Source organism: Equus przewalskii, chromosome X, assembly GCF_037783145.1.
Source record: "Equus przewalskii isolate Varuska chromosome X, EquPr2, whole genome shotgun sequence".
Classification (NCBI taxonomy): domain Eukaryota; kingdom Metazoa; phylum Chordata; class Mammalia; order Perissodactyla; family Equidae; genus Equus; species Equus przewalskii.
In genome coordinates this window covers 68,288,570-68,313,736 of record NC_091863.1, presented here as the reverse complement: position 1 = coordinate 68,313,736, position 25,167 = coordinate 68,288,570, and the positions used below count along the sequence as shown (strand labels likewise).

Sequence of the window (25,167 nt, the reverse complement as noted above, 5' to 3'; positions counted from 1 at the left end):
ACCATTGCAATCAGACTTAAAATTACAAAAGACAGCTCTCAATACAAGCAAAGAAACAACTGAAAATAAGACAATGAATTACCCAGAACCTAGTATAAATTACTATAGCTGAACAGTAAAATCTATTCTGAGCTTGCTGTAAGCCAAACCAAACAGAAAACACATTCTGTCATATACTTTTCTAAGAAACAGAAGCATACAAGTTCATTGGGAGCGACAGGCTTCTTCTTGGCATAAAGGTAAATAGAAACCTGAGTGCTGACTCATTAAATAGTGAACATTTTGTTACTCACTGGACAATTTATTTGACTAATTTTATAAAAGACAGACAGATTTCACAAACCAATGTTTCTCTTAATGCCTTTTTATAAAAACTGAAGGCATTAAATTAAATTGTAAATTCAGTAAAGGCATTTGTTTGGGTTACCGCATCACAAAATTCAGGATTGTTGCTTTTGGATCAGCTAACATAACAGAGTGACAGAATTTACAAAACCAAGTTAATGGAAAATTAGCATGCGCTCTAGACCAATGGTTCTCAAACACCAATCAGATCTATTCAGTGGAGGTGTTACATCAGTATCACTTAGTGAACTTTTAAAAAAATATACATGCCTGGGCCACACCCCCAGAGATTTTGATGCAGTATCCTGTTTTTAAGAAATGGTCCTTAAGTGATTTTGATACACTACTATATACTGTCTCTCTCAAATATCACTGCTTTCAACTGAGCTTGTCAAGTACTGGATGATAATTCATTACTGAATTCTCTGATAAAGTACAATTCAATGAATATTTATTGAGCACCTTCTATGTACCAAGCACTGGAATATCTAGGCAATAAGACAGGTAGAATTTCTTGTAGAGCTTGTATTCTGGAGTGAGGGGTATTAGACACACAAATAAACAAATAAGATAATTTCAACAGTGACTAGTGTTATGAAGAAAACAGAATAAGGTGATGTAGGATAGAGAATGAATGGCCAGATGAGGATTGGTTAGTTGATGGAGAGAAGGTAAATACTGAAGTACTAGGAGCATTAAAATGTTGGTATGAACATTTTAGAGAGAATGTCTGAACATAGAAATATTCATTAATAAAGCTGGAATGAAATCTATATGGTAATGATAAACATCAGAGTCTGCCCTTTAAGCGAGATTTCTACAATTTCGTGATATTACAAAGTAACTGTAATCTTTTTTTTCATAGAAACAATGACAACTGCAAGCTAAATGATAAGGTTGGTGATCACTCTCACACTTTATCCCTGTTGGCAAAAAGGAGAGGTTGCATAGTGTTCCTTGCTGGAGTTTTGGGTATTTCAGGTACTAAGTGAAAACTGAAATGTAAGGATTTATGTGTATCTGTATTTTAAAGCAATAAACAATACAGGAAAAGAAAAAAAAACTGTGGATGCCAGGTAAGAGGGCTTTAAAAACAAACCACCAACCTCAGTGATGAATGCAGTTTACTTTACTAAATAAATTTTATAATATTTAAAAATGAAATAAACTATAATTGATTATTTATAGGGAATCTATTCCATTATAAAATTCTTCTCCTAGACATATTTCAAAACTAACCTAAAACTAGTTCTCGTGACATGGTTATCATCTGTCACAAAATCAGAGTTGTGACAGTTTTATATAATCTTCTACTAGTTAATATATAATATTCAGGACCTCTTAAGAAGTAAATATTTCAAATATTTTCTATGTGGATTCACTCTCTTTCTTTCTCTCTCTCTCTCTATATATAATATTCACCAAATATGTACACACCATTTAGTTCCACACTACAGTTTTAAATTAAAGCATATATATTTAAAAATGTATTTTCATAACAAGATAATAAATCTAATTCATGAGAAAATAATGACAAGCGGTCTTTAAGTATGTTATTGACCAAATCTTCACGAGAAATGACAAGTTTTTTAAATGCCATCTTCTTAATTAGGACACAACATTTTGATATAGTGTTATAAAGTTACACACGAGGGACATTTAGCACTGAATAAACTATAATGCATTAGATTACCACATACAGGTAGGTGTATGCTAAAATGTTAAAACTTACAGGGTATGCTAAAACATTAAATATAGTTACCATTCCTTTTTCCGGCTTTATTGAAGTATAATTGACAAATAAATTTGTAAGCTATTTGAAGTGCACATAGTGATGATTTGATATAGGTATACATTGTGAAAGGATTCTCCCCATCTAGTTAGTTAACTCATCCATCACCTCACATATTAATTAATTAATTTTTGCTGAGAACATTTAAGTTCTACTCTCCTAGCAAATTTCAATTATGCAATACAGTGTTATCAACTATAGTCCCATGTTAAATTAGATCCTTAGACTGTATTCATCTTATTGCTGAAAATTTGTGCCCATTTACCAACCTCTCCCTATTTTCCCCACCCCGGCCTCTGTCAATCACTTTTCTATTCTGTCTCTATTCTTTTTTTAAAAACAGTATACTCAGCAACTCTAGCTATTTTCAGATAACAGAATCGCCTTGCTTCATTTTACAACTGCCTTCCTCAGTCTATGTTATATATTTATATTTTGTTCTTTTCTGCACTTTTTTTCGCAGCTATATTGAGATATAATTGACATATAATATTGTGTAAGTTTAAGGTGTACAACATGATGATTTGATATACGTATATATATTGCAAAATGATTACCACAATAGGGTTAGTTAACACCTCTATCACACATAATTATTTAATTTTTGCGATAAGAACATTTAAGATCTATTCTCGTAGCAACCTTCAAGTATACAATACAGTATTGTTACCTATAGTCACCATGCTGTACAATAGATCCCTAGAATTTATTCATCTTATAACTGGAAATTGTGCACTTGACCAACATCCTCCCATCTCTTCCACCCCCTAGACCCTGACAACCAGCAATCTACCAATCTACTCTCTTTTTATATCCGTTTGGCTTTTTTAGATTCGACATTTAAGTGAGATCATACAGTATTTGTTTTTCTCTGTCTGACTTATTTCTTTTGGCATAATGCCCTCAAGGTCCATGTTGTCGCAAATGACAGGTTTCCTTCTTTTATATGGCTGAATAATATTCTATCATATGTGTGTATATATACATATATACATTCAGACAGTGCATGAAACTGTATATATATAGTTATACATATATACACAGACATACACACACTCACACACACACATATACACATCACATTTTCTTTATCTGTTCATCCATCAATGGACACTTAGGTTGTTTCTATGCCTTGGCTAATGTGAATAATGCTGCATTGAACATGGGACTGCATATATCTCTTGGAGACACTGATTTCATTTCCTTAGGATATATACACTGAAGTGAGATTGCTAGATCATATGGTAGAACTATTTTTAATTTTTGGAGGAAGATCCAAACTGATTTCCCTAGCAGCTGCACCATTTTACATTCCCACCAACAAAAGGGTTCCCTTTTCTCAACATCCTTGCCAACACTTGATATCTTTCGTATTTTTTATAATAGCCATTGTAACAGTTGTGAGGTGAAATCTCTTTGTGATTTTGACTTGCATTTCCCTGATGATAAGCGATATTGAGCATCCATTGCAGACTTGACCAACACACTCCCATCTCCCCGACCCCGTAGCCCCTGGCAACCACCAATCTACCAGTCTACTATCTTTTTATATCAGTTTGGCTTTTTTAGGTTCCATATTTAAGTGAGATCATACAGTATTTGTACATATTCATGTACCTGTTGGCCATTTGTATGTCTTCTTTGGAAAAATGTCTATTGAAGTCTGCTGCCCATTTTTAAATCAAATTATTATTATTATTTTGGTATTGAGTTGTATGAATTAGTCATATATTTTAGATATTAACCTCTTCTTAGATAAATGGTTTACAATTATTTTCTCCCATTCTGTAGGTTGTCTTCATTTTCTTGATTGTATTTTTTTTTTTTTTGGTGTTTCCTTTACCTTTTCTTTTTTTTGAGGAAGATTAGCCCTGAGTTAACATCTGCCACCAATCCTCCTCTTTTTGCTGAGGAAGATTGGCCCTGAGCTAACATCTATGCCCATCTTCCTCTATTTTTTTATATGTGGGATGCCTGCCACAGCATGGCTTGACAAGCGGTAAGTAGGTCCACACCTGGGATCCGAAGGAGCAAACCCTGGGCCACCGAAACGGAATGTGCGACCTTACCATTATGCCACCAGACCGGGCCCTCCTTTACCTTTTTTAACGTAAATAAAGGCTTTCTTTTAAACAAGTAAACACTACGTAGCATTACATAAGATTTACATGGATCTTGATCAAGAACCCAATTGATTTTACTTTGATGATATAGTAAAATTCTGTTAGAAAAATCTTACAAAAATATGCACATTCATGTCTCCGTAATTTGGTTGTCAATGCACTACAACTAAATAAGTTTGGTGAGATACCTATGCATAATATCTGTATTTCAATACCAGCATAATGTTAAGTGTTTCTTAATAGAGGTTTCTAAGTTTTGAAATGTGGTGATAAATTCTAGAATTTGTTCTTCTTGGTAAAGTTTCTTTTCTGTCTTTTGGATTGTATTTCCAATTATATCTCTATCTCAGGTTTAAATTGAATTAAAATATTCTCTCATTTGCTAAAGTGGATTTCTGGAATGGTACTGTTTACAAGGCACCATATTCTAGTAATCGAAGCAATGGATGGAATACGATACATTTAAGAATCCATTTCAATACACCATTGCCTTACTTGGATTGTGGTAAAATTAATCTAACAACATATGGAAAATAGGAACAGAGGACTGCAAATAAACATGATCCTTATTGAAACCAGTAGCAGAGAAGCCAGGGCTATTTATGGCTTAACAGAGAACAATGATTGCTTTGAAAAAGAGGAAGTAATCTCCAAAAATAAACGTGGAAATCAGCAAGATGGATAAAGACGGAATATTCTAGCCATGAGGTGTTTTTATAGTACTCCTCAAATTACACTTTGCCTACTTAAGGGGCCACTATGAGAAGTCTAGAAGCAAGATTGAAGCACTATTGGCACTGGGTTTTTAAAAGTAAATGCTGGCCAGCAACATTTCCTTTAGGTGTCTGGACTTTACCTTAACATAAACATTTCCTCGATAAAGAGAAACAGCTACTTTTTTTATGAAACTACTTGGCACCTAATTATTGTCCAAAGAAATAAACATATCACACACACACACGCGCGCACACACACACACACAGTGCATCAGTAGTTAATATACTGGGACTAAGGGTACAGTTTTGGTTTTATTTAATACTAATGGTACAGTTTTTGTAAGCAATTTTTTTCTAATTTACTTTACAAAATACTAACATTACCTATGGCCTATGCAAATGCTACTATTATAACATTACTACATTCTATGTTGCATTATACTCATTAGTGTACATATTTTATGTTCTCTACTAGAATTGTAAATAACTGGAAAGCATTTACTTTATACATCATTCTGTCAAGGTACTTTGGATATATTATGCATTCTAAATATTTATTGAATGTATGAATGAAGTAGTAATTTTGGGGGGATTTTTACTTTCATGTGATTTTTGTTTTCCAGACATGAGAGGAATTTACGGTAATACACTTTCTTGACTTTCATTTACTGTTTTGTATCAGTGTAAAAAACTTCCAGTCAGAATTATTTTAGCTTCTCTAACAGGAGAGAAAGCATCTTGATATAGAAAATTTAATCTAAATAGAGTGTCAAATCAAAACACTTGTGAAAAATGAGCAAGACTCAGCTAGCGGGAAGGTTCAAGGCTTAAAGTATCTCAGCTAAGGCTGTCAACATGACAGAATTTTCATGGCTGTCTGTTGTAGAAAAAATCCCTTCACGTCTCACAAAGTGCTTCTACAACAACAGTTGACAAACTGTGGCCCATGGGCCAAATCCAGTCAGCCATCTGTTTCGTATGGTTCATAGGCTAGAAATGGATTTTACATTTTTAAATGGTTAAGAAAACCAAAAGGACACAGGAAAATTATATGCAATTCCAAATTCAATGTCCATAAATATGGTCTCATTGGAGCACTGTCACACGAATTCATTTACATGTTATCTCTGGCTGCTTTTGCACTAAAGTCAGAGCTGAGTAGTTGCAGCAGAGACTGGATGGCCTGCAAAGCCCAAAATATTTACTCTGTTTCTTTACAGAAAAAGTTTACCTATTCCTGTTTTAAAAATTTCATTGCATTCATGTCCCACAATGTGCTTCTAGAACATACAGCGAGGATTTATAAGTTTTTATTATCTTATAAGCTATATTTTGTTAATTTGATTTTACCACAATCCAAATAACAAAAGTACATATTAAAATGGATTCTGAAATTTCTCACATTCCATCCACTGCTTGCATTACTAGAAAATCTTACCTGCTAAACATTACCACTCCAGATATCCATTTTAGGAAATGTAGGAAGGATGCTTGTAATTGACTAGATTATGAAGATATGTGAAAATCTTCTCAAATGAGAAATTAAATGAAGGAATTGGTAAAATAACAATGATTTATACCTATCATAAAATAATTAACTGAATGATTAAGCAATGGCAAAATAGTCAGGAGGCAGTTTTTATCACCTATAAGAACTACAGTATGCTTAACAATCTGCATTATCCTATAAGATGAATGAGGTATGAGGAAAATTGTTCAACAAATGTAAAATAATGTTAACATTTATTGAACATTTATATGTGAGACATTGTTCCAACGACCCTATATTTATTGCCTCAATTAATCTTCCACACTGCCATATAGGATAGGTGCATGCACTGTCTTCATTTTAAAAATGAGACGAACTGAGGCACAAAGAGGTTGAATAACTCACTAGAGCTCATAACACAAATAAGTGTCAGAACTGGCCTTTGAATTCGGATACTCTGACTCCAAAGTGCACCCTATCGTGCCTTTTTATATAGGGTGTGGTAGGAAAATGCCCCAGGACACAAACACACTTTACTTGGGTTGGGTGTGGGGCCACAAATACCTTTTTTTTTGGAGAAAACAATGGGCATTTTAAGTTCGCTAGCATGACTAGAAGATAAATTCCATTGCTCATGTCAATTAATTTTTTCTTCAGCATATTAGCAATTTTGTCAGTGTGCTTTTTCATTCCCATTAGTTTTATAAAACAAATAATGTCTGATATTTTGAGTAAATCGAATACAAACTGAAGTAGACTACGAAAATAATGATTCTTCTTGGGAGAGCAAACCATAAAACTACAAAGTCACACTTTGTCTGCTGTCCATAACAATTACCGATTCTTCTCTATGTTTGCAACCAGCAGCACAGAGCAGATCAAGAGACAGGAGGAAAACTGATTTGCATTTGGACAGCAGCAAGAGAGTATTGTTATGTACAAGCTCAAGTCTGACCTTTCAGTGATGCCTGCTTAAAATTCATAGATATTGACTCAAGAAAGTAATATTGGCAAATTTCTATTGCTGCTCTTCACTCACAGCTCACTCTGAAAGTCAACCAGGTATATTTTTATAATGGCATATTACTTTAGATGTTCTGTACAGAAATGGCAAATTATAAAAAAAAATCATAAAAACAGGATGTTTATTATTGCTGAATCCCAGAAAAAAATCATTGCATGTAAAAATCAGATCTATCAAGTAAAACAAAGACAAAGAAATTACCATGAATATGGTGTTCTAGCAGAAGAGAGCAAGATACTTTTCAGATAGGGAGAAGACATAAAAAGAACTGGACACTCTGTGAAAAATCAGAGCGTTTTTTATATTTAAACAAAAATGATGATAAAAAGTTTGAGTTGAGAGAAAAATAGTTTAATGTCCTCCTTACTACCCCGTTAAATGCAGCAGATATTGGCTAATGGCGAGAAGCCCTGAGAAGTAGAAATTTCCACAGTGGTAGCAAAGATGAGTGATTAAGATGGTTCTCAAAATGAAGGTATTTTACAAATCAAATAAGTTAAATAACAGGCTTGAATTCAATATATAAAGTGTGTTCTGATGTCACAATGTATACCATTCTCACTACTAGTAATAAACCATTTCATGTATTCTGTGCTTTAGAGCCTTCAGTGTCCTTCACTAATGGTATTGCATGCATCAATAAAAAAGAAGGAAAGCTTTGAAAATATTAGAGATGCAAATGATTTAATCATTAAAAATACTTAATAGTCTACTAGCTTACAAATGCTTCTTAGATACACTTTCAGAATTAACCAATTACCATTCAACAAACACGAGTAATTCTCTTTCTATGTACTTATAAATTAATGTTTGTGATTTAGTGTAAAATTTTTAAAAAATAGACATACATGTTTAAATTCTGAGTTTTACAAACACCTGTAAATTACATTTTTAAAGTATGTGATGATCAAGCTATTTAAAAAGGACAATCAACTATCTATACAGTCTTGTTTTAATATAACCTCAGGAGAACTATCATTATATTTGATTCATTCAAAATGATAACACAATGAAACACGATGTATTAATTTTACATAGCATATTGCCCACATGGGCGTTTTCCACACTTTTGACAGATTGATATTTTTCCTAAATAATGAATAGAATTCTCATGCACCTGTAAAGATCTATGCTATGCTGGAAGGATAAAAGGAAATAATTTTATGCAAGGGAAAATACCTATTATTTGAGTTTGACTGGAAGCAATACCAGATGTTTCATGAATTTTCATGTTTTTGCCAGTAGTTTCTTCTCATTTTAATACCACAGAACTTTGAGTAGAACCAGCAATTTGTATCCATTTATTTTTGCAAGCCACTTTCAACATAAAAGTAAAAAATCTGTGATAGGCCCTTTCTAGTGTATAGCTGTCAACAGAAGGCTAAACTATCCAGAGGGTGAGAAAGGAGATTTTAAGAATCTTATGTCAATTCTGGCAATTCAACTTGAAGAAGAAAAACTTGAAGGATAATTTTAAAAGTTGTCTTAGAAGTTTTACACAGATATTTTATCCTCAGTCTTATATTGTCGAGAGGAGAATAAGAGAACAGGGCCTGGATTGTTTTAGTGTATTTGTTGGTTAGCTGTCAGAGAAACTCTTACTGGAATTACTTCCTCATTTCTTGAATAAAGTTGCAAAATGGATCTACTTAAGAATAACTGCATAAATATAAACTAATTCAGTTCTTTATTATGCATACTACTAATGGGCAGAAGCCAAAAGAGCAGATGATTCCTCAATCAGAGATCCTTCTTGCCTTGTTCTTGAACGTCTGACTGTACGGAAAAGCCCTCATACAGTGACAGACAACTTACAGAGCACAACATTTACTCCTGAACTGACTGATTATTGTAAATATTTTCTGCAAACAATGGAATGAAAAAGATGATTTAACTATTTCTATGATATCAAGGTTTGTGAAATGTCCTAATTTATATCTCTGATGTGTCAGTTATCTGACATAAAAGTCACAATTATTTGAAATATTTAACTCCAAGAGATTCTGTAATCAGCCTAATCTAAGCACTATTTAACATCATCTATAATGATGAGTGGACACTCATAATTTTATCAGAAGGACGGAGTTGAATATGCTGCTGAGCAAGCAGTGTGGTGAAAGTCCTGAAGTTAGGAAATTTGACTTATAGTCCTAGTTTTGCCACTAATTAGCTGTAGTCATTCTATGTTTTAGGCTTTACTTTCTGCACCTGTGCAGTTCTTTAAACGTCCTTTCTAATTAAAATCCTAAGATATCTCTAAATATGCAATTATTATAGACACAATTCAGTCAAAGTAAAAAGGATGAAAAAATCTCAGAGGAGAAATTTCCATTTTATTCAGATATACAGTAGTTATGAAAATAATTATAGCATACATACTTGCTGTGATAATCTGTGGCAAGTTCAAGTGTATGTACAATACTTTGTATAAAAATAAAAATCATCTTGATCAGTTGCAAGATGTATGCTAGTTGCTATCAAAGTTGCTTCATCATTAAGCAAGCCAAGTTATTAAGATCAGCCAAATGCTTCTGAAAAGTAATTATTTAACATATTAAATACTTGGATTCATAATTTGTAGAGAAAGGCTTAATTTTTCATCTCATTTTCTAGCTTGCTTAAAAATGACAATAAACCATTTCTCCTTTTTATTGTTTTTCAGTTTGTGTTACACTTTTAGACTTATATACTTTTAATGTGTTAGCCCATGCAGAGAGCAAAGAAAACACAGAAGGTGAAGAGAGCAACTCTGAAGTACCAAAAAAAAGTAAGGAGAAAGTAACAGAAGAGCAGCCAATTAGTTACCGGAACTGAGAAGAGGTAGGTCTGCGGGCAGTGTACCAGAATATAATCAGTATTTTCAATAAATGTCTATAGTATATACAGCATTATCTTAGTAATCATTGTCCAACCTTCAGAACAGCTCAACTGAGAGTTGAGGGACCCTAGTAAAGATAAACTGTCATTGGTTACATTGTTTCTAGGTTTGAAAAATTGAAAATAACAAAAAATTTCTATGTGGTTTAAACTTATTTCTATTTTTGGATTAGCCTTTCTATGTTTGCATTTCAAGATGTCTTGAGTCATTAACCGTACTTCCGTCTTAATTATCCTGGATAGCCTCTATATTAAACACTAGAGGATCTGAACTGAGTCGCTGCCTTGTAATTGCTCTTAAAGCTTTATTGGCAGCGGAGTGTTTTTCCATTCCAACTGGATTATGAACTTCTTAAGGATAGGATCTCTGTTTTTATTCCTTTGTCATCCTTTCACAGAACCTAATACAGTTCATTACATGTGGGAGGGGTAAGAATAAATTAATGCTGCTATTTTTTTAAAGCATTTTCCTGGTCAACACTTGAGATCTTGTCAATGTAAATCACAGATTCAAGTGCATCTACAATTCTTACATGAAGTATAATCGATTATTATACTGTATAATTGAATATACTTTATATTAAGCCCTGGTGTTTTATTTATTATGTGTTTACCATTACCAATATATCAGGTATTAGGATCCTATAGGAATCCTGACAAATTGGGCTTGTAGGAACTGATCAAATATTTTTTAAAGTTTAGTTCAGAAGTTTGTTAAAAATTCAGATTCCTAAATCCCACCTCAAAAGTAATAAATTCTCTGGTCATGGACACTGAGCAACTACATTTTTAACAAGCTGCCCAGATGATTCTTGGGCACAGTGAAGTCCAAGATCCTACTTTGCGCTATCAGGAAAGAGAACTGTCCTAGGAGTAGCTCATTTAACTAGCATCTCTGAAAAAGATCTCCCTCTCTCACTCTGTTACAACCTTTGTAACCTTAGAGATTTAACAGTGGTGCTTTTCCTCCTATTCTTGCTGAGTTTCTAGCCTTGGCTTCCCATTCTTGTTTTTTGTGTCACCTTTATTCCAGATTCGGACCTCCAGATTTGTGGCCTTGGCCAGGTAAACTGACTATAACTCCTAATTGAAGCTCCCTTTATTTAATGATCTGGTTTTAATGTTCTTAACCTTTTGATTATACCCTGATTTTGGTTAATTCACTATGACTCAACAAGAAGCTCTTGAGTTACTTTTCCTCATGAAAGGCTTTTAGTGATACATTTTGGAGGTGAAAATAATAGAGGTTCATAACTAGCAATGGGAAAATTGAGTAGATTTTAAGGTATAAGTTATATCTCTAAGAAGATGGGTATTATCACACTGGGGTGGCTCTCGTGATAATTCTTTGCTTATACTTGGTGAAATTTCTAATGTAGTTTCCTGGTTGCCTAATTAACCTGGAATAGGAAGTGCTTCAAGATTAGGGTATTTAAATCGTATCGACCTAGGGGTTTTGTACTTGGACTTTACTTCTCCAGAGAAAATGAAAACCTCTATTGTCTCACCAAGGTATTTTGCCATTTTATATTTTTGACTTTTCTCAAAGAAAAAAGTTTAATAGAGTATGGTTTTATGTCCCTTTTATAAGATTATCTGCTATATCTAGCCTTTTTTTTTTTTTTTTAAAGATTTTATTTTTTTCCTTTTTCTCCCCAAAGACCCCCGGTACATAGTTGTGTATTCTTCGTTGTGGGTTCTTCTAGTTGTGGCATGTGGGACGCTGCCTCAGCGTGGTCTGATGAGCAGTGCCATGTCCGCGCCCAGGATTCGAACTAACGAAACACTGGGCCGCCTGCAGCGGAGCGCGCGAACTTAACCACTCGGCCACGGGGCCAGCCCTATCTAGCCTTTTTTTTAATAATAACGCAGACTGTCATCACTGTTCTGAAAAACATTTTCTTTCTGAAGCATATGTAGTCTATACTGTAGTCTTTACATATATAGAATTTAATAATAAAAGCTCAAGATTAATGAAACTATCCTAAGGAAATACAGCAAGGTTTCTCTGTTCTTATAACTAATTTTTCAGTCAAAAGAAGTACTTTCCTCTTCCAGGTGAGGTACTATATTCTTCATTACAATAGCAATTGGACTCAGTATGAGTATACTAAAGGTTTTTTGGTCCCTTTTTACATGAGCAGTATATCATTTCATGGAATCTTGAAAAAATGCAAATGACTTACTAGTGGATGATACAAACTTCTTTCTTATTTATTATAGTAAAATTCGGAAATGTGATAATAGATAATAAAACTTTTAAGACATCTACTCCTCTCAATAAACTAAGTATAAAAGGAATTTACCTTAATATAGTGAAGACTGTATATGAAAAGCCCACAGTTAAAATCATACTCAACAGTAAAAAAAAATGAATGTGAATGTTTTTTCTCTAAGGTCAGGAAGAAGACAAGGATGCTCACTCTTATCACTTCATTTCACCATAATACTGAAAATCCTAGCCAGAACAATTAGGAATAAAAAGAAATAAAAGTCATCCAAATCAGAAAGAAAGAAGAAAAATTATCTATGTCTGCAGACAACATGATCTTATATGTAGATAACCCTAAAGACTCCTCAAAAAAATTGGCAGAACTAATCAATGTATTCAGTAAAGTTGCAGGACACAAAATCAACATATAAAAATTACTTGTGTTTTTATACACTAACAATGACCTATCTGAAAAGGAAATTAAGAAAAACATCCCATTTACAAAAGCATCAAAAAGAATGAAACACTTAGGAATAGACTTAACTAAGAGTGTAAAAGACTTGTACAGTGAAAATTACAAAACATTGATGACAGAAATTAAAGAAGACACAAATAAATGAAAAGATAGCCCTGTTCATGGATAGGAAAAAATAAAACTGTTAAAATGCCCATAATACTCAAAGCTATCTACAGATTCAGTACAATCTCCATCAAAATCTTAATGGCATTTTTTCGCAGAAATAGAAAAAACAATCCTAAAATTCATATGGAACTACAAAAGACCCCAAATAACCAAGGCAATCTTGAGAAAGAAGAACAAAGCTAGAGGTATCACATTTCCTGATTTGAAAATATACTACAAAGCTACAGTAATTAAAACAGTATGATACTGGCATAAATAGACATATAGACCAATAGAGTAGAGTTGAGAACACAGAAAAAACCCCAACACATATATAGTTAACAGATCTTTGACAGGGGTGCCAAGAATACATAATGGGGAAAGGACAGCCTCTTCAACAAATGGTGTTGGAAAAAACTGGATATCTACATGCAAAAGAATGAAATAGAACCTTATCTTAGACCATACACAAAAATCAACTCACAATGGATTAAAGATTTAAATGTAAGACCTGAAACTATAAAACTCCCAGCAGAAATCATAGGGGAAAAGCTTCATGATATTGGTCTTGGCAATGATTTCTTGGATATAACACCAAAAGCACAAGCAACAAAAGCAAAAATAGACCATGCGGATACATCAAACTGAAAAGGTTTTGCACAGCAAAGGAAACAAGAGTGAAAAGGAACCTATGGAATGGACAAAAATATTTGCAAACCATCTATCTGGTAAGCAGTTAATATCCAAACTGTATTAAAATCCCACACAACTCAGTAGCAAAGAAACGAAAAACCTGATTAAAATGGGCAAGGGACTTGAATAGACATTTCTGCAAAGAAGACATACAAGTGCCCAAATGGGGATATGAAAAGCTGCTCAACACCACTAATCATCAGAGAAATAAAAATCAAAACCACAATAAGATATCACCTCACACCTATTAGAATGGCTATTACTAAACAAAAATATAATAATCAAATGATAACAAGTGTTGGCAAGGATGTGGAGAAATTGGAACCCTTGTACAATGTTGGAGGGAATGTAAAATGGTGCAGCTGCTAGGGAAATCAGTTTGGAGCTTCCCCAAAAAATTAAAAATAGAATTACTATATATGATCCAGCAATCCTACTTCTGGGTGTATATCCACAAAAAAATTGAACTCAGTATCTTGAAGAGATATCTGCATTTCCATGTTCATTGCAGCATTAGTTACAATAGCCAAGACTTGGAAACAACCTAAGTGTCCATCAATGGGTGAATGCATAAAGACAATGTGGTATGTACATACAATGGGATATTATTCATCCTTAAGAAGAGAGAAATCATGCCATATGCAACAAGATGAATGATTCTGAAGGACATCACGCTAGGTGAACTAAGCCAGTCATAGAAGGACAAAAACTGCATGATTTCACTTATATGAGGTACTTAAAATAATCAAACTCATAAAAACAGAGAGTAGAATGGTGGTTTCCAGGGGTTGGAGAGAGTGGGAAATACGGATTTGCTATTTAACAGGTATAAAGTTTCAGTTATACAAGGTAATATGTTTTATAGATCTGCTATACAACATTGTGCCTATAGTTAACACTACTCTATTGTGCACTTAAAATTTTGTTGAGAGGGTAGATCTCACGTTAAGTGTTCTTACCGCAATAAAAAATAAAATAAAAGCTAAAAGATGTTTAAAAAATTAAATATCACTCATTCAAATTTATTAGTGAACTGTCCTGAGTCCTAGAATTTCATTCAACCAAACCTTGATTAAAAAAAAATCACACTCTTTTAGATCTAAACATCCTAAATGGATATTCCACATGTCAAGTCCTGTATTTTCTATTTTTCTCACCACATTTTTTGTTCCTTAAAGTATTATATCTTTCTTTCCAACAGTCGTTACTTTGTTCTTCCTGTGAAATGGTGCTGTTTGAGAATCTGAGCAAAGCAAGTGGAACTTCTCCTTAAAATTATTCACAGACGCAAAACATTTCTGCAAATTCTTGGGGGTTAATAAGCCCTGACTCTAAGATAAAGTCCAGAGAGTCCTTATCTTGTCTTTTTTTTTTTTTAAGATTGTCACCTGAGCTAAGATCTGTTGTCAATCTTTTTTTCCCTTCTTCTCCTCAAAGCCTCCCAGTACATACTTGTATATTCTAGTTGCAGGTCCTTCCAGTTCTGCCTAAGAAAACATAATGCATACAGTAGGGGTTCAATAAATACTTGTTGAATGGAGGAAACAATAAACAAATACCAATGTCTTAGTTAAGCAATTGGCTTGTTGAATGTTACAAGAGACTTCAGGGTAAACTAAATAGTTGTGTTGCTTATAGTTTTATGTGACGATCTGTTACACATGAAGTTGTTTATTAGCGTTGTTGTAGCTACTATAATCAATATTAGTTAGAAAAGAACACCTAAATGCCACTGTGCTGACAGTAGTCTATTTTTACAGGAAAAAGGTGGACAAAAGATTTAACAGATAGCTTCTACTGAGTGAGATAGCAGTGGAATGATCAAGAACCAATCACTTATGATAAAGACCTGCTAAAAAAAGTTGCAAGTTGTTTAGTATGGCTATTACAAAAGCAATAGCAATAGACAGGGTGTGAGGAGGGCAAGAGGTTGCCATTCTGTAAGTAGCATTTGAAAGCATGTAAGGGTAAGGCACTTTGACTACTAGTAACAGGCTAAGAAAGGTTAACCAGGAGTAACAAAGGAGTAACAAAGGATTCATTTCTGATAGTCTCATTAAAAATGATCATTGATATTGCTCTCTTTCAGTGCAAATGCTAGTGACATGCATTATGTCTATACATTGATTGAGAAATACATATTTTACAGTGTTTTCAGAGTAAAACCTTATGTAATGCTTTTTGTTTAAGATTTCAATAATACCTGTACCATCCTAAAACATCAGATAACTGAAAACTATTTGATTTCAATTTTCTCACTTTTAGTTACCCTTCCTCAGGTAATTCTTTTAAAGTCTATTTACAAAATCTTATTTCTCAAACACTAGGGCTACACATTTTCCATTCTATTTAGTGAAATTATACTCTGAATAGAACAGAATCACCAATAATAAAATATACTCAATGGCTATACTTTTTATCTTAGCATGGAAGGATAAAGATTTTTATATGAGGAAGCTTGTTTTACATCTGTTATTGCTTTCCTCCTGAGTAATGAACCATAGGTAGCAATGTGAAGAAATAGAAAAAAAAAGTGGCAGGCCATGTTTTCATTTGGAAACACCAATAAATATGTGCCACCTCAGTAGTATTCATGGTGTCCTCAGTGATTAAATAAAAATGATTTTCTCTTATATCCACCTATGACCCTATTAGTTGCTATGCACTTAAAAGTTGGTCCACACCAAATGATAGCCACAATCAGTATCCTCAGGATAGGATTGGAAACTGCATACAGTTTTTAGATGTTGTCAGAATTTCAGCTGACTTCCCGAGGATTGCCTTTAAGACATTATCTTGTTGCCAATGTATAAGATTTTTGCATGAAGGAAGTAATAGCCCACTGATTTTGATTTAGTATCTTTTTAATCATTTGCCAAAGAACAAAAATAAACAAAACAAACAAAATACAAGTACTCAGTTCTTAAAACTGGGTGGTCTTCGGGGCTGGCCCCGTGGCCGAGTGGTTAAGTTCGTGCGCTCCGCTGCAGGCGTCCCAGTGTTTCGTTGGTTCGAATCCTGGGCGCGGACATGGCACTGCTCGTCAGACCACGCTGAGGCAGCGTCCCACATGCCACAACTAGAAGAACCCACAACGAAGAATACACAACTATGTACCGGGGGGCTTTGGGGAGAAAAAGGAAAAAATAAAATCTTTAAAAAAAACAAAACAAAAACAAAAAACTGGGTGGTCTTCTAGTATTAGTACACGAAATGTTTACTAGGACAATCTTTGCTAAAATGTACTTTTTTACAAAAAAATTGTGATACGATAATGATAGTATAGAAAGTCCCCACAAACCCCACACCCAGTTTCTCCTATGATTAATATCTTATATTAGTATGACACATTTGTCACAATTAATTAACCAATATTGCTACATTATTATTAACTAAAGTTAATTCTTTATTCAGATTTTTTCAGTTTTTACCTAAGGTCCTTTTTCTGTTCCACATCACATTTACTTGTCCTATTTTCTTAGGCTTCTCCTGGTTGTGATGGTTTCTCAGACTTTCCTTATTTTTTTATCACATTGACAGTTTGAGGATTACAGACCAGGCATTTTTTAAAAATGTCCTGTTATTTGGATTTGTCTGATGTTTTTCACATGATAGGATTAGGGGGGTGATGGGTTTTGTGGAGGAAATGCCATTCTCATAACATCGTATCAAGTGCACATGCTGTCTATACAACTGAGCAGTTTTGTTGTAAACCTTGATTACTTGGCTGTGGTAGTATTTGTCACCGTAAATGTACTGTCCCCCACCCCCATGCTTCCACAGTAGTTACTCCTTGGAAAGAAGTCACTATGTGCAGCCCACACTTAAGGCACAGAATTCACTCCACCTCCTTGAGGGCAGGGTACGTACATAAATTATTTGGGATTCTTCTGCACAAGACATTTGTCTTTTCTCTCTCATTTATTTATTTATGCAACCATTTATTTATATCAATATGGACTTATAAATGTTTATTTTTTACTTTGGTTTATAATCCAATACTATTTTATTTTGCTGCTAAAATTGTTGCAGCTTTGGTCATTAGAAGCTTTTTCAGTTGGCTTGTGTCCCTTTGACATACCCCCGTCATTATTTTTTTGAAGACTTCCCTACTTTATAGCACTAAAAGATGTTCCAGGTTCATCTTGCAAAAAATTATTATTATTATTATTATTATTATTATCATTTTGTGGTGAGGAAGATTCGCCCCGAGCCAGCATCCACACCAATCCTCCTCCACTTTGTATATGGGATGCCTCCACAGCATGGCCGATGAGTGGAGCAAGCCCATGCCCAGGATGGGAACCTGTGAACCCGAGCTGCTGAAGCAGAGCATGTGGACCTTTAACCACTCGGCCGTGGGGCCGGCCCCCACAAAATATTATATTTTGACTTGTTTCTTTATTAAGAATTCAGTATTTGTCAGTACTCCTCCTTGATTTCAGTTTTTCACTCCTTCAAATATAAGAATTTCATGCTGATATACATACACACATATACATATATATATATGAGGGTGTGTGTGTAACATTGCAATTATTTTCACTTATAAAGTCATAGGAAAGACATCAACATGATTAGCGTTAAGGGGCAGATATCTTACAAAAAGTCAGAAATAAGACATACAAGTTTAAGAAACAAACTTTAAACTAAAGTACTAACTGACTGAACATTTAAGCAATGTGTAACAGGTCAATGTAATTAATATGCTGCTCTTAAAGTCACATATTAAATAGTGCCATAAATTTTGAGTCCTTTACTTCTATTTCCAAATGTAGAAATGAAATGATACTTGCCCTTTAAATATCAGACATAACAACTATAGGTTCTTAATCATAGTATTTAAAGGAACATGGCCTTAATATATCGCCAGATCCCTAGACGGAAAGAAGTCCTAAATTTTTCAAATATTAAATATATTTTAATTAGTGTTAATTTAAATATATATCCAATACCACAATGCTAAGAATGAGACATGAAGACCATGGTACCTCACTCTCAGGAATGAGGCTGTGAGTAGTAGCAAGGATTTAAAATCAACCAATAGATGTTCCATCTCTAAAAAGGTTAGTAATCATTTCATGAAGTTTAAATTATTTATTAAAATGCTCTAAATTAGTAAAGTAAATGAATAACATGTAATTTTGTATGGTACATGTTAAACCATAAGCAAAGGGATTTAATCTTTAAACCTATTAAACTTTCTATAAACAACAGTAAAATTGTGGTTTGTTCCCTATGCTTTCCTTTGAGGTAACAGTTTCTACTGAATAATGCAGTGTAAAATTAAGTAAAGCAGGTCTCATTATTAACTTTAGAAAGCCACATTATTTTTGCCTTATAAGAAGATAAAACGCAACAACAGATATCCAACAAAACAATACCTAGAGAAACATCATTTGTAGATGTGAACACCATCTTCAGGTGCAAAGATTTTCCTTGGGAGAATGTGAAATATATGTAAAGTATTTAGTGCCTGGCACATAGTAAGTGTCTACAAAAAGTACTTATTATTGTTATTACTATTATTTTCTGAGGAAGATTTGCCCTGAGCTAACATCTGTGCCAATCTTCCCCCACTTTATATGTGGGTCACCACCACAGCATGGCTGACAAGCGGTGTAGGTCTGTGCCAAGATCTGAACCTGCAAACCCAGACTGCTGAAGTGGAGTGCACCAAAATTAACCACTATGCCACAGGGCCGGTCGCGGTACTTATTATTTTTAATGTTTTATTATTATTGCTACCTTTCCAAAATCATCTCCTACCACGCTCCCCATTGAGGACTCTACTGTAGCTGCATTGGCCTCCTTATGTTTGAACATATCAAGCACACTCTCATCTCAGGGCTTTTGAAATTGCTGTTCTGTCTTCCTGGAAAGCTCTCCCTGTAAATACCCATATAGGTTATTATCTACTTTATGAGAAAGAATATTATAATAAGTTTCACTGTTTAAGATTTAGGATTTTCTTTTTGCATAAATATTTCCCAAGCATATTCCACATCACAGATGGACTTGTGCTGAGGACGAACACACACAATATATTTGGCCCTATCTGATAGTTTTGTTAGGAAAGAAAACACACCATCGTTTTTCTGTTTTCACAAAGGTCACAGGCCTCTATAGATGAGGCATTTGGTCTGCTGGCTGAATACCCAGATCCTCAGAGGACAAAACGACATCGTGGTCACAGGATGGCCGGAAAGTCACCTCTGTGGCCATGGGATATGCATGTAATCTTAAAATCACTACATAGTCATGCATCACTTAACAACGGGGATACATTCTGAGACATGCGTCGTTAGGCGATTTTGTTGTTGTCTGAACATCACAGAGTGTACTTATACAAATCTAGATGGTATAGCCTACTACACACCCAGGCTATATGGTACCAATCTTATCGGACCACTATCATACATGCAGTCCATTGTTGACTGAAACATCGTTACGTGGTGCATGACTGTAATGAACAAGAGGTCAGGGAATATTTTTGAGTTCACTAGTTAAGTTAAGGATGTTTTGGATATTAATCAATGGACTGTGTGGGAACATGTGACATTGATTTGAATAGAAAAAGATGGATGGTGGTTAAGGGCTCCCTTATGGCACAGCAGCAGTAATCTGTCACTTGCTTCAAATTCTTGAGTCAGATATCCTCATGACTTCCCCCTTCACTTTATTTAGATCTCTCCTCAAATGTTACCTTATCAGAAAGGCCTTCCCTATCTGAAGGAGTATCCCCTTCTTTACTCTCTTCCTTCTAATTATTTTTTCTTCATACTACTTATAAACATTTAAGTATTATATTTTTGGTTTATTGCCACCTCTCTCCATTAAAACATGACTAACAAAAATGTACAACTGAAATCTCACAAGGTTGTAATCTATCATAACATTAATAAAAAAAAAAAATGTATACTCCATGAAAACAGGTTGTCTGTTTTGATCCTATTTTATCCCTAGCACCTAGAAGTATGCCTGATGCACAATGGGTGCTCAATATTTGTCGAATGAATTATTAATGAATTTTAAGTGTTATTCATCCCATCTCCCCTTCTTTGGATTATCACAGTATACAATGACAGCTGCTCTTTTTATTCTAGGCAAACCTCACTTGAAAATTGGAAAGGACTCAAGAGGAAAGGAAATTTGGAGTTTTGTCTAATAATGCAACACTAGCAAAGATGTACAAAATTACACATTGTATAGTTGGTAGGTTATGCAAAAGGCTAAAAGCCTCAGCAGGTAGGATGAGGATATGATCCCCATTCCTGAAAATTCCTTAAAACTCAACAGCCCTGTGAACCTCCAATCTGTACTGAGGCATGTTGTTCTGGGCCCATACACAGGCAATCAGCATTTTATTCAATGCTCTCAAGCACAGTGAGGAGATAACTTAATTTGGAACAGTGACACACACCTGGAGACTTATGCAACCATTTCTTTATGAGCAGTTAAAAAATATTTTATATATGTACAATTTCATAACTGAATATTCTGTCATATAAGAAGCATGATCATAAGACTCTGTTAAAAATATTTGTTCTCATTTTGGGAATGCTAGGGATGAGATAAAGAAAGGACACTGAGCAAGGTAGTTATGGGGGAGCAAAGATGCAGAGTGAGTAGATATCTAGGACAAGAAGAAAATGATAATTGAGCCCAGGTCTCTGATGACGGGTATACTGGTGTGTGCATACTCACAGTGCAGGATCACGATACAGAGATTTTCCTAAATGAAGTACGTATTTATAATTCAATTACAAAGAAATGTATTTGGGTTTTTAAATCCCCAAGCCAACATATTAATATAACTTTAATACCTTGGCTTTACTATCTGTTTTAGGAATAATTGTAGGTTATTCAGTTATATTGCAGGCTAGTAATTTAGTCCATTCTCTATTCACTCTCTGCAACATCTGTAGAAAGCAGGGTGACTTAAAGATCCTTACTTTGCCCTGTTAGAGCCCATCTTGTACTAGTGGGATAATTCTCCACACTGACTGCCAATTTGTTTGTTTGTTTTTTAACCACAAGAGTTCTGTTGAGGGGATGGCAGGCGACTGCCAACTTCTCAGGATATTTTCCTCCGCTCCCCAGTCTTGCTGAAGAAGAGAGGCATTAGAGAAGAAGGACATGAGAATTCTCCTTCTCAAACTCTCCTTAATCGAGACATAGCAATTCAGAATGGGTAATGATAGATTAATAAGCCATCATATTTCAATTAATAAGGTCCTCAATTTACCCGATCTCTTCTGCTTAAAATATCCCTGGCACAACTGTAAAACCATGTCCTGTATTTATTTTAAGAAAATATTAACTTTCTACTCTAACCATAGGATATTTAACAGAACATTTTTTTAGAACATGAAACTATCAGGAATAAAATAAAAAGAAACATATTTTTAAAAAATATTACTTGGTGATGCTTTATATTTTATATTTTATCTGGTATTTTATTTTAGCAAGTAATTTATTGTAAATACATTCTCATGCTGGAAAATCAATTCAGGGATCCTCAAATAACTCTGTCAGGAGATCACAGTAGATAATTTAAATTTCTATACAACAGTTTCAATGCGTTTAATATTGACCACCAAATTCAGCAAATTTTAAAACTGTTCAAGGTGAGGAGAGATAATTTGAAAACCTGCTGAATTTAAAAGTATAGATTATATATTACTTTGAAACTTCAATTAGTTGTACCAAATACAACCTGCAATGCCAACAGTTGTATAGCATTTTCTTGGGTAACAGCAAAAATATTTAGGAAAATTCATACATACACACTTTATTTCTTAAGACCTCTGTATCACAAACAATCTAATATTATATTTAAAGTCATTTCACGAAGTCTTTTGCATGTTTACATTTCAACAAGAAGACCGAGTTCCTTTATATAGCATTTTGCACAGTTGATTTGTCTTTTGTCACAATGTTGTTATGTTGCTTTTTATATTGATGTTATGTTTTGGATTTATGGAAGCAAGGGACTGCCAGGCAGATATATTGGAAAAACTCATATCTAGAAGCAAATTTGCCAGTCCTTGCCCTCTATACTTATGAAGGGACACAGTATATCAAATATCCAGATTTCCAAATAAATTAGCATAGCTTTATGTTGAACTGTTATATAATTTAAAACATATCAAAATACGCCTTTCTTTATAGCTCTTTTACACTTTAATAACATTGCCAAGATCATCAGTTGTGTCTACAGCATGTTGGGGGAAAAAAATCTGGTAATGAAAAAGAAAACAAAAGTAAAGATCTACTAGGTTAAGTTATATTGGACAATATCAGAGGAGGGAACATAATTTTCTTCCACTCAAACAATACTGGTGGACACAAAAATAAAGATAGTCAAATATTTTATGAACTATACTGAAACGATACTGTACCACTTATTTCATTTTAATGTCCTGAAATAGCTGACATGTTCTATTTCCTACTTTAAGATCTCACTGCTGTAAGCAACATTTTATTACCTGCTTTATGCAAAATATTTTCACGATTGCAAACTAACTATGAAACTAATACAACTTGAAATAAATCTCAAAGGCCAAAAAAAAGCTTTTCCATATTCTCACATAAAGATAACATATTTATGAAGCATCAATATAGCAGCTATGTACTAAAGAACAGATAATGATGTCCTGAGCAGTCAGAGCTTTTATTTTGTCAGAGTTGGCCTAACTCAGTCAGAAAGAGTTCTATGTGATTCATCATATTTGCACAACTATTTGAACAACCAAGCGACAGAGAATATTTACAGAAAATTAGTAATTGTAATAAACATCTTTTAGAACTGAAACAGAATTCTTAATGGGATAGGAGAAGTAAATTCATAACCCTAAAACATATTTCCCAATAATTATCAAAACATACGTATTATTACTGTTTTCCTTTATAGATTTAGAGGAGGGAGTTTCTTGGAGACCCTGATTGGCTGCATACAATTTCAGAGATCATTATGGCACTTTTATTTAAACACTAAATGAGAGTTTTTTAGAGGATAAGTTAGCCCAGTTATGGCTCTCAGTTATGCGATGGAAAACTCCTACCTTGCTGGAGAATCGTCTGTAGTGTCATCAGCCATCATCTCCAAATCTTGTGAGTGTTTCTCACAGGCTTCTTTGAACAAATTCTCCTCTGGAACAGCTTTAGGAGTATCTTCATTTGCTCGAAGATGTTCTATCAGGTTTAGTGGGTGCCAATTCTGAAGGGCTCTTTGATGGGCAGGGGATGGCCCTGGCACTGGTACCAGTATGTTGTGGTGGACAGGACTGTTGCTTTTCTTCAGTCCGTTTCTGTCCCGAGAGTGGTTCTTCAATCTGCCCTGAACCGGGGTCCCTCTATGCTCATATCCTTCCTGCTGAAGGCAGTTTCCAGTGTTGGGCGAACCTTGAGAAGGATGACTAAACCACCTCCAGCGTAGTCTTAAGATCTGTTTCACATCAAACTCTTTCTTGCCAGACACTGACATCGTTGCAGAAAGACAAAAGCCTTCTCTCACAGAAAGGAAACGGAGCCTTTGTTATCTCTTGTTTCTCTCCCTCTTCTGTAGAACTAACAAAAGCACAAGCGCCGAGAGCAGTCTTTCTTGCTTCCCCCCAACCCCTGCTGCCTGTGGTACACTGTGAATACTTCTAGCTTTCTAGCTGAAGCAGAAAGCTGCAGCTAACAGTGTAGGTGGGAACCCATACTGACAGGATGATGAGGTCAGACCTTAAACAAGTAAATCAGCTTAGCACAGGAAAGTAGTTACCACAACACACTCCAGCTGCTAGATCTGTGCACTCGCAGCCCTCCCGCCTGGACTTCGAATATCTAACCCAGCTTCTTCCTTACCGGGTAAAGTAGCTGCAGCTTAAACCCAGGCAAGCCAGCAAAAGCAAAGTGTTTAAATTCACTTCCTTCTAGATTCCCCCCACTCACCCCACCCTCTGCCAGATTCGTTTTCCGGTAGCCCACTTCTAAAAATGTGCCACTTGGTCCTAGGAGAATTTGTAACAGGGGATTCATTATGATCTATTTTGGGGTGCTTATGCAAATTTTGAAGGTGGTTCATTAAGGGAAAGCATCTTGTATCAGTCCCCTTGTGCAGGTTTCTAGTTATTTTTACAAAACATCTGAAAATGTGAATGTCTTTATATAAATATGTGCTTGAAAACCTGAACAGTTTCAGAAACATAAGAAAGTGTTGGTTATCCATGACTAAACCCACACGCCCCACTAAGGGATGTGTTAATGCTACTTTAAGTCTACACC

At 34.5% G+C, this 25,167-nt stretch overlaps 1 protein-coding gene across 1 annotated transcript in view; it reads right to left on the bottom strand.

The window, feature by feature from the left end:
* The window catches only part of KLHL4 (kelch like family member 4), a 108,935-nt gene extending 84,107 nt beyond the window's left edge, over positions 1–24,828 (bottom strand). Inside the window, exon 1 of the mRNA XM_070606696.1 lies at positions 23,961–24,828. Coding sequence (XP_070462797.1) covers positions 23,961–24,382 — 422 coding nt within the window. The 5' untranslated portion in view covers positions 24,383–24,828. The remainder of the gene's footprint in view (positions 1–23,960) is intronic.
* Between the last annotated feature and the right edge of the window lie 339 nt (positions 24,829–25,167).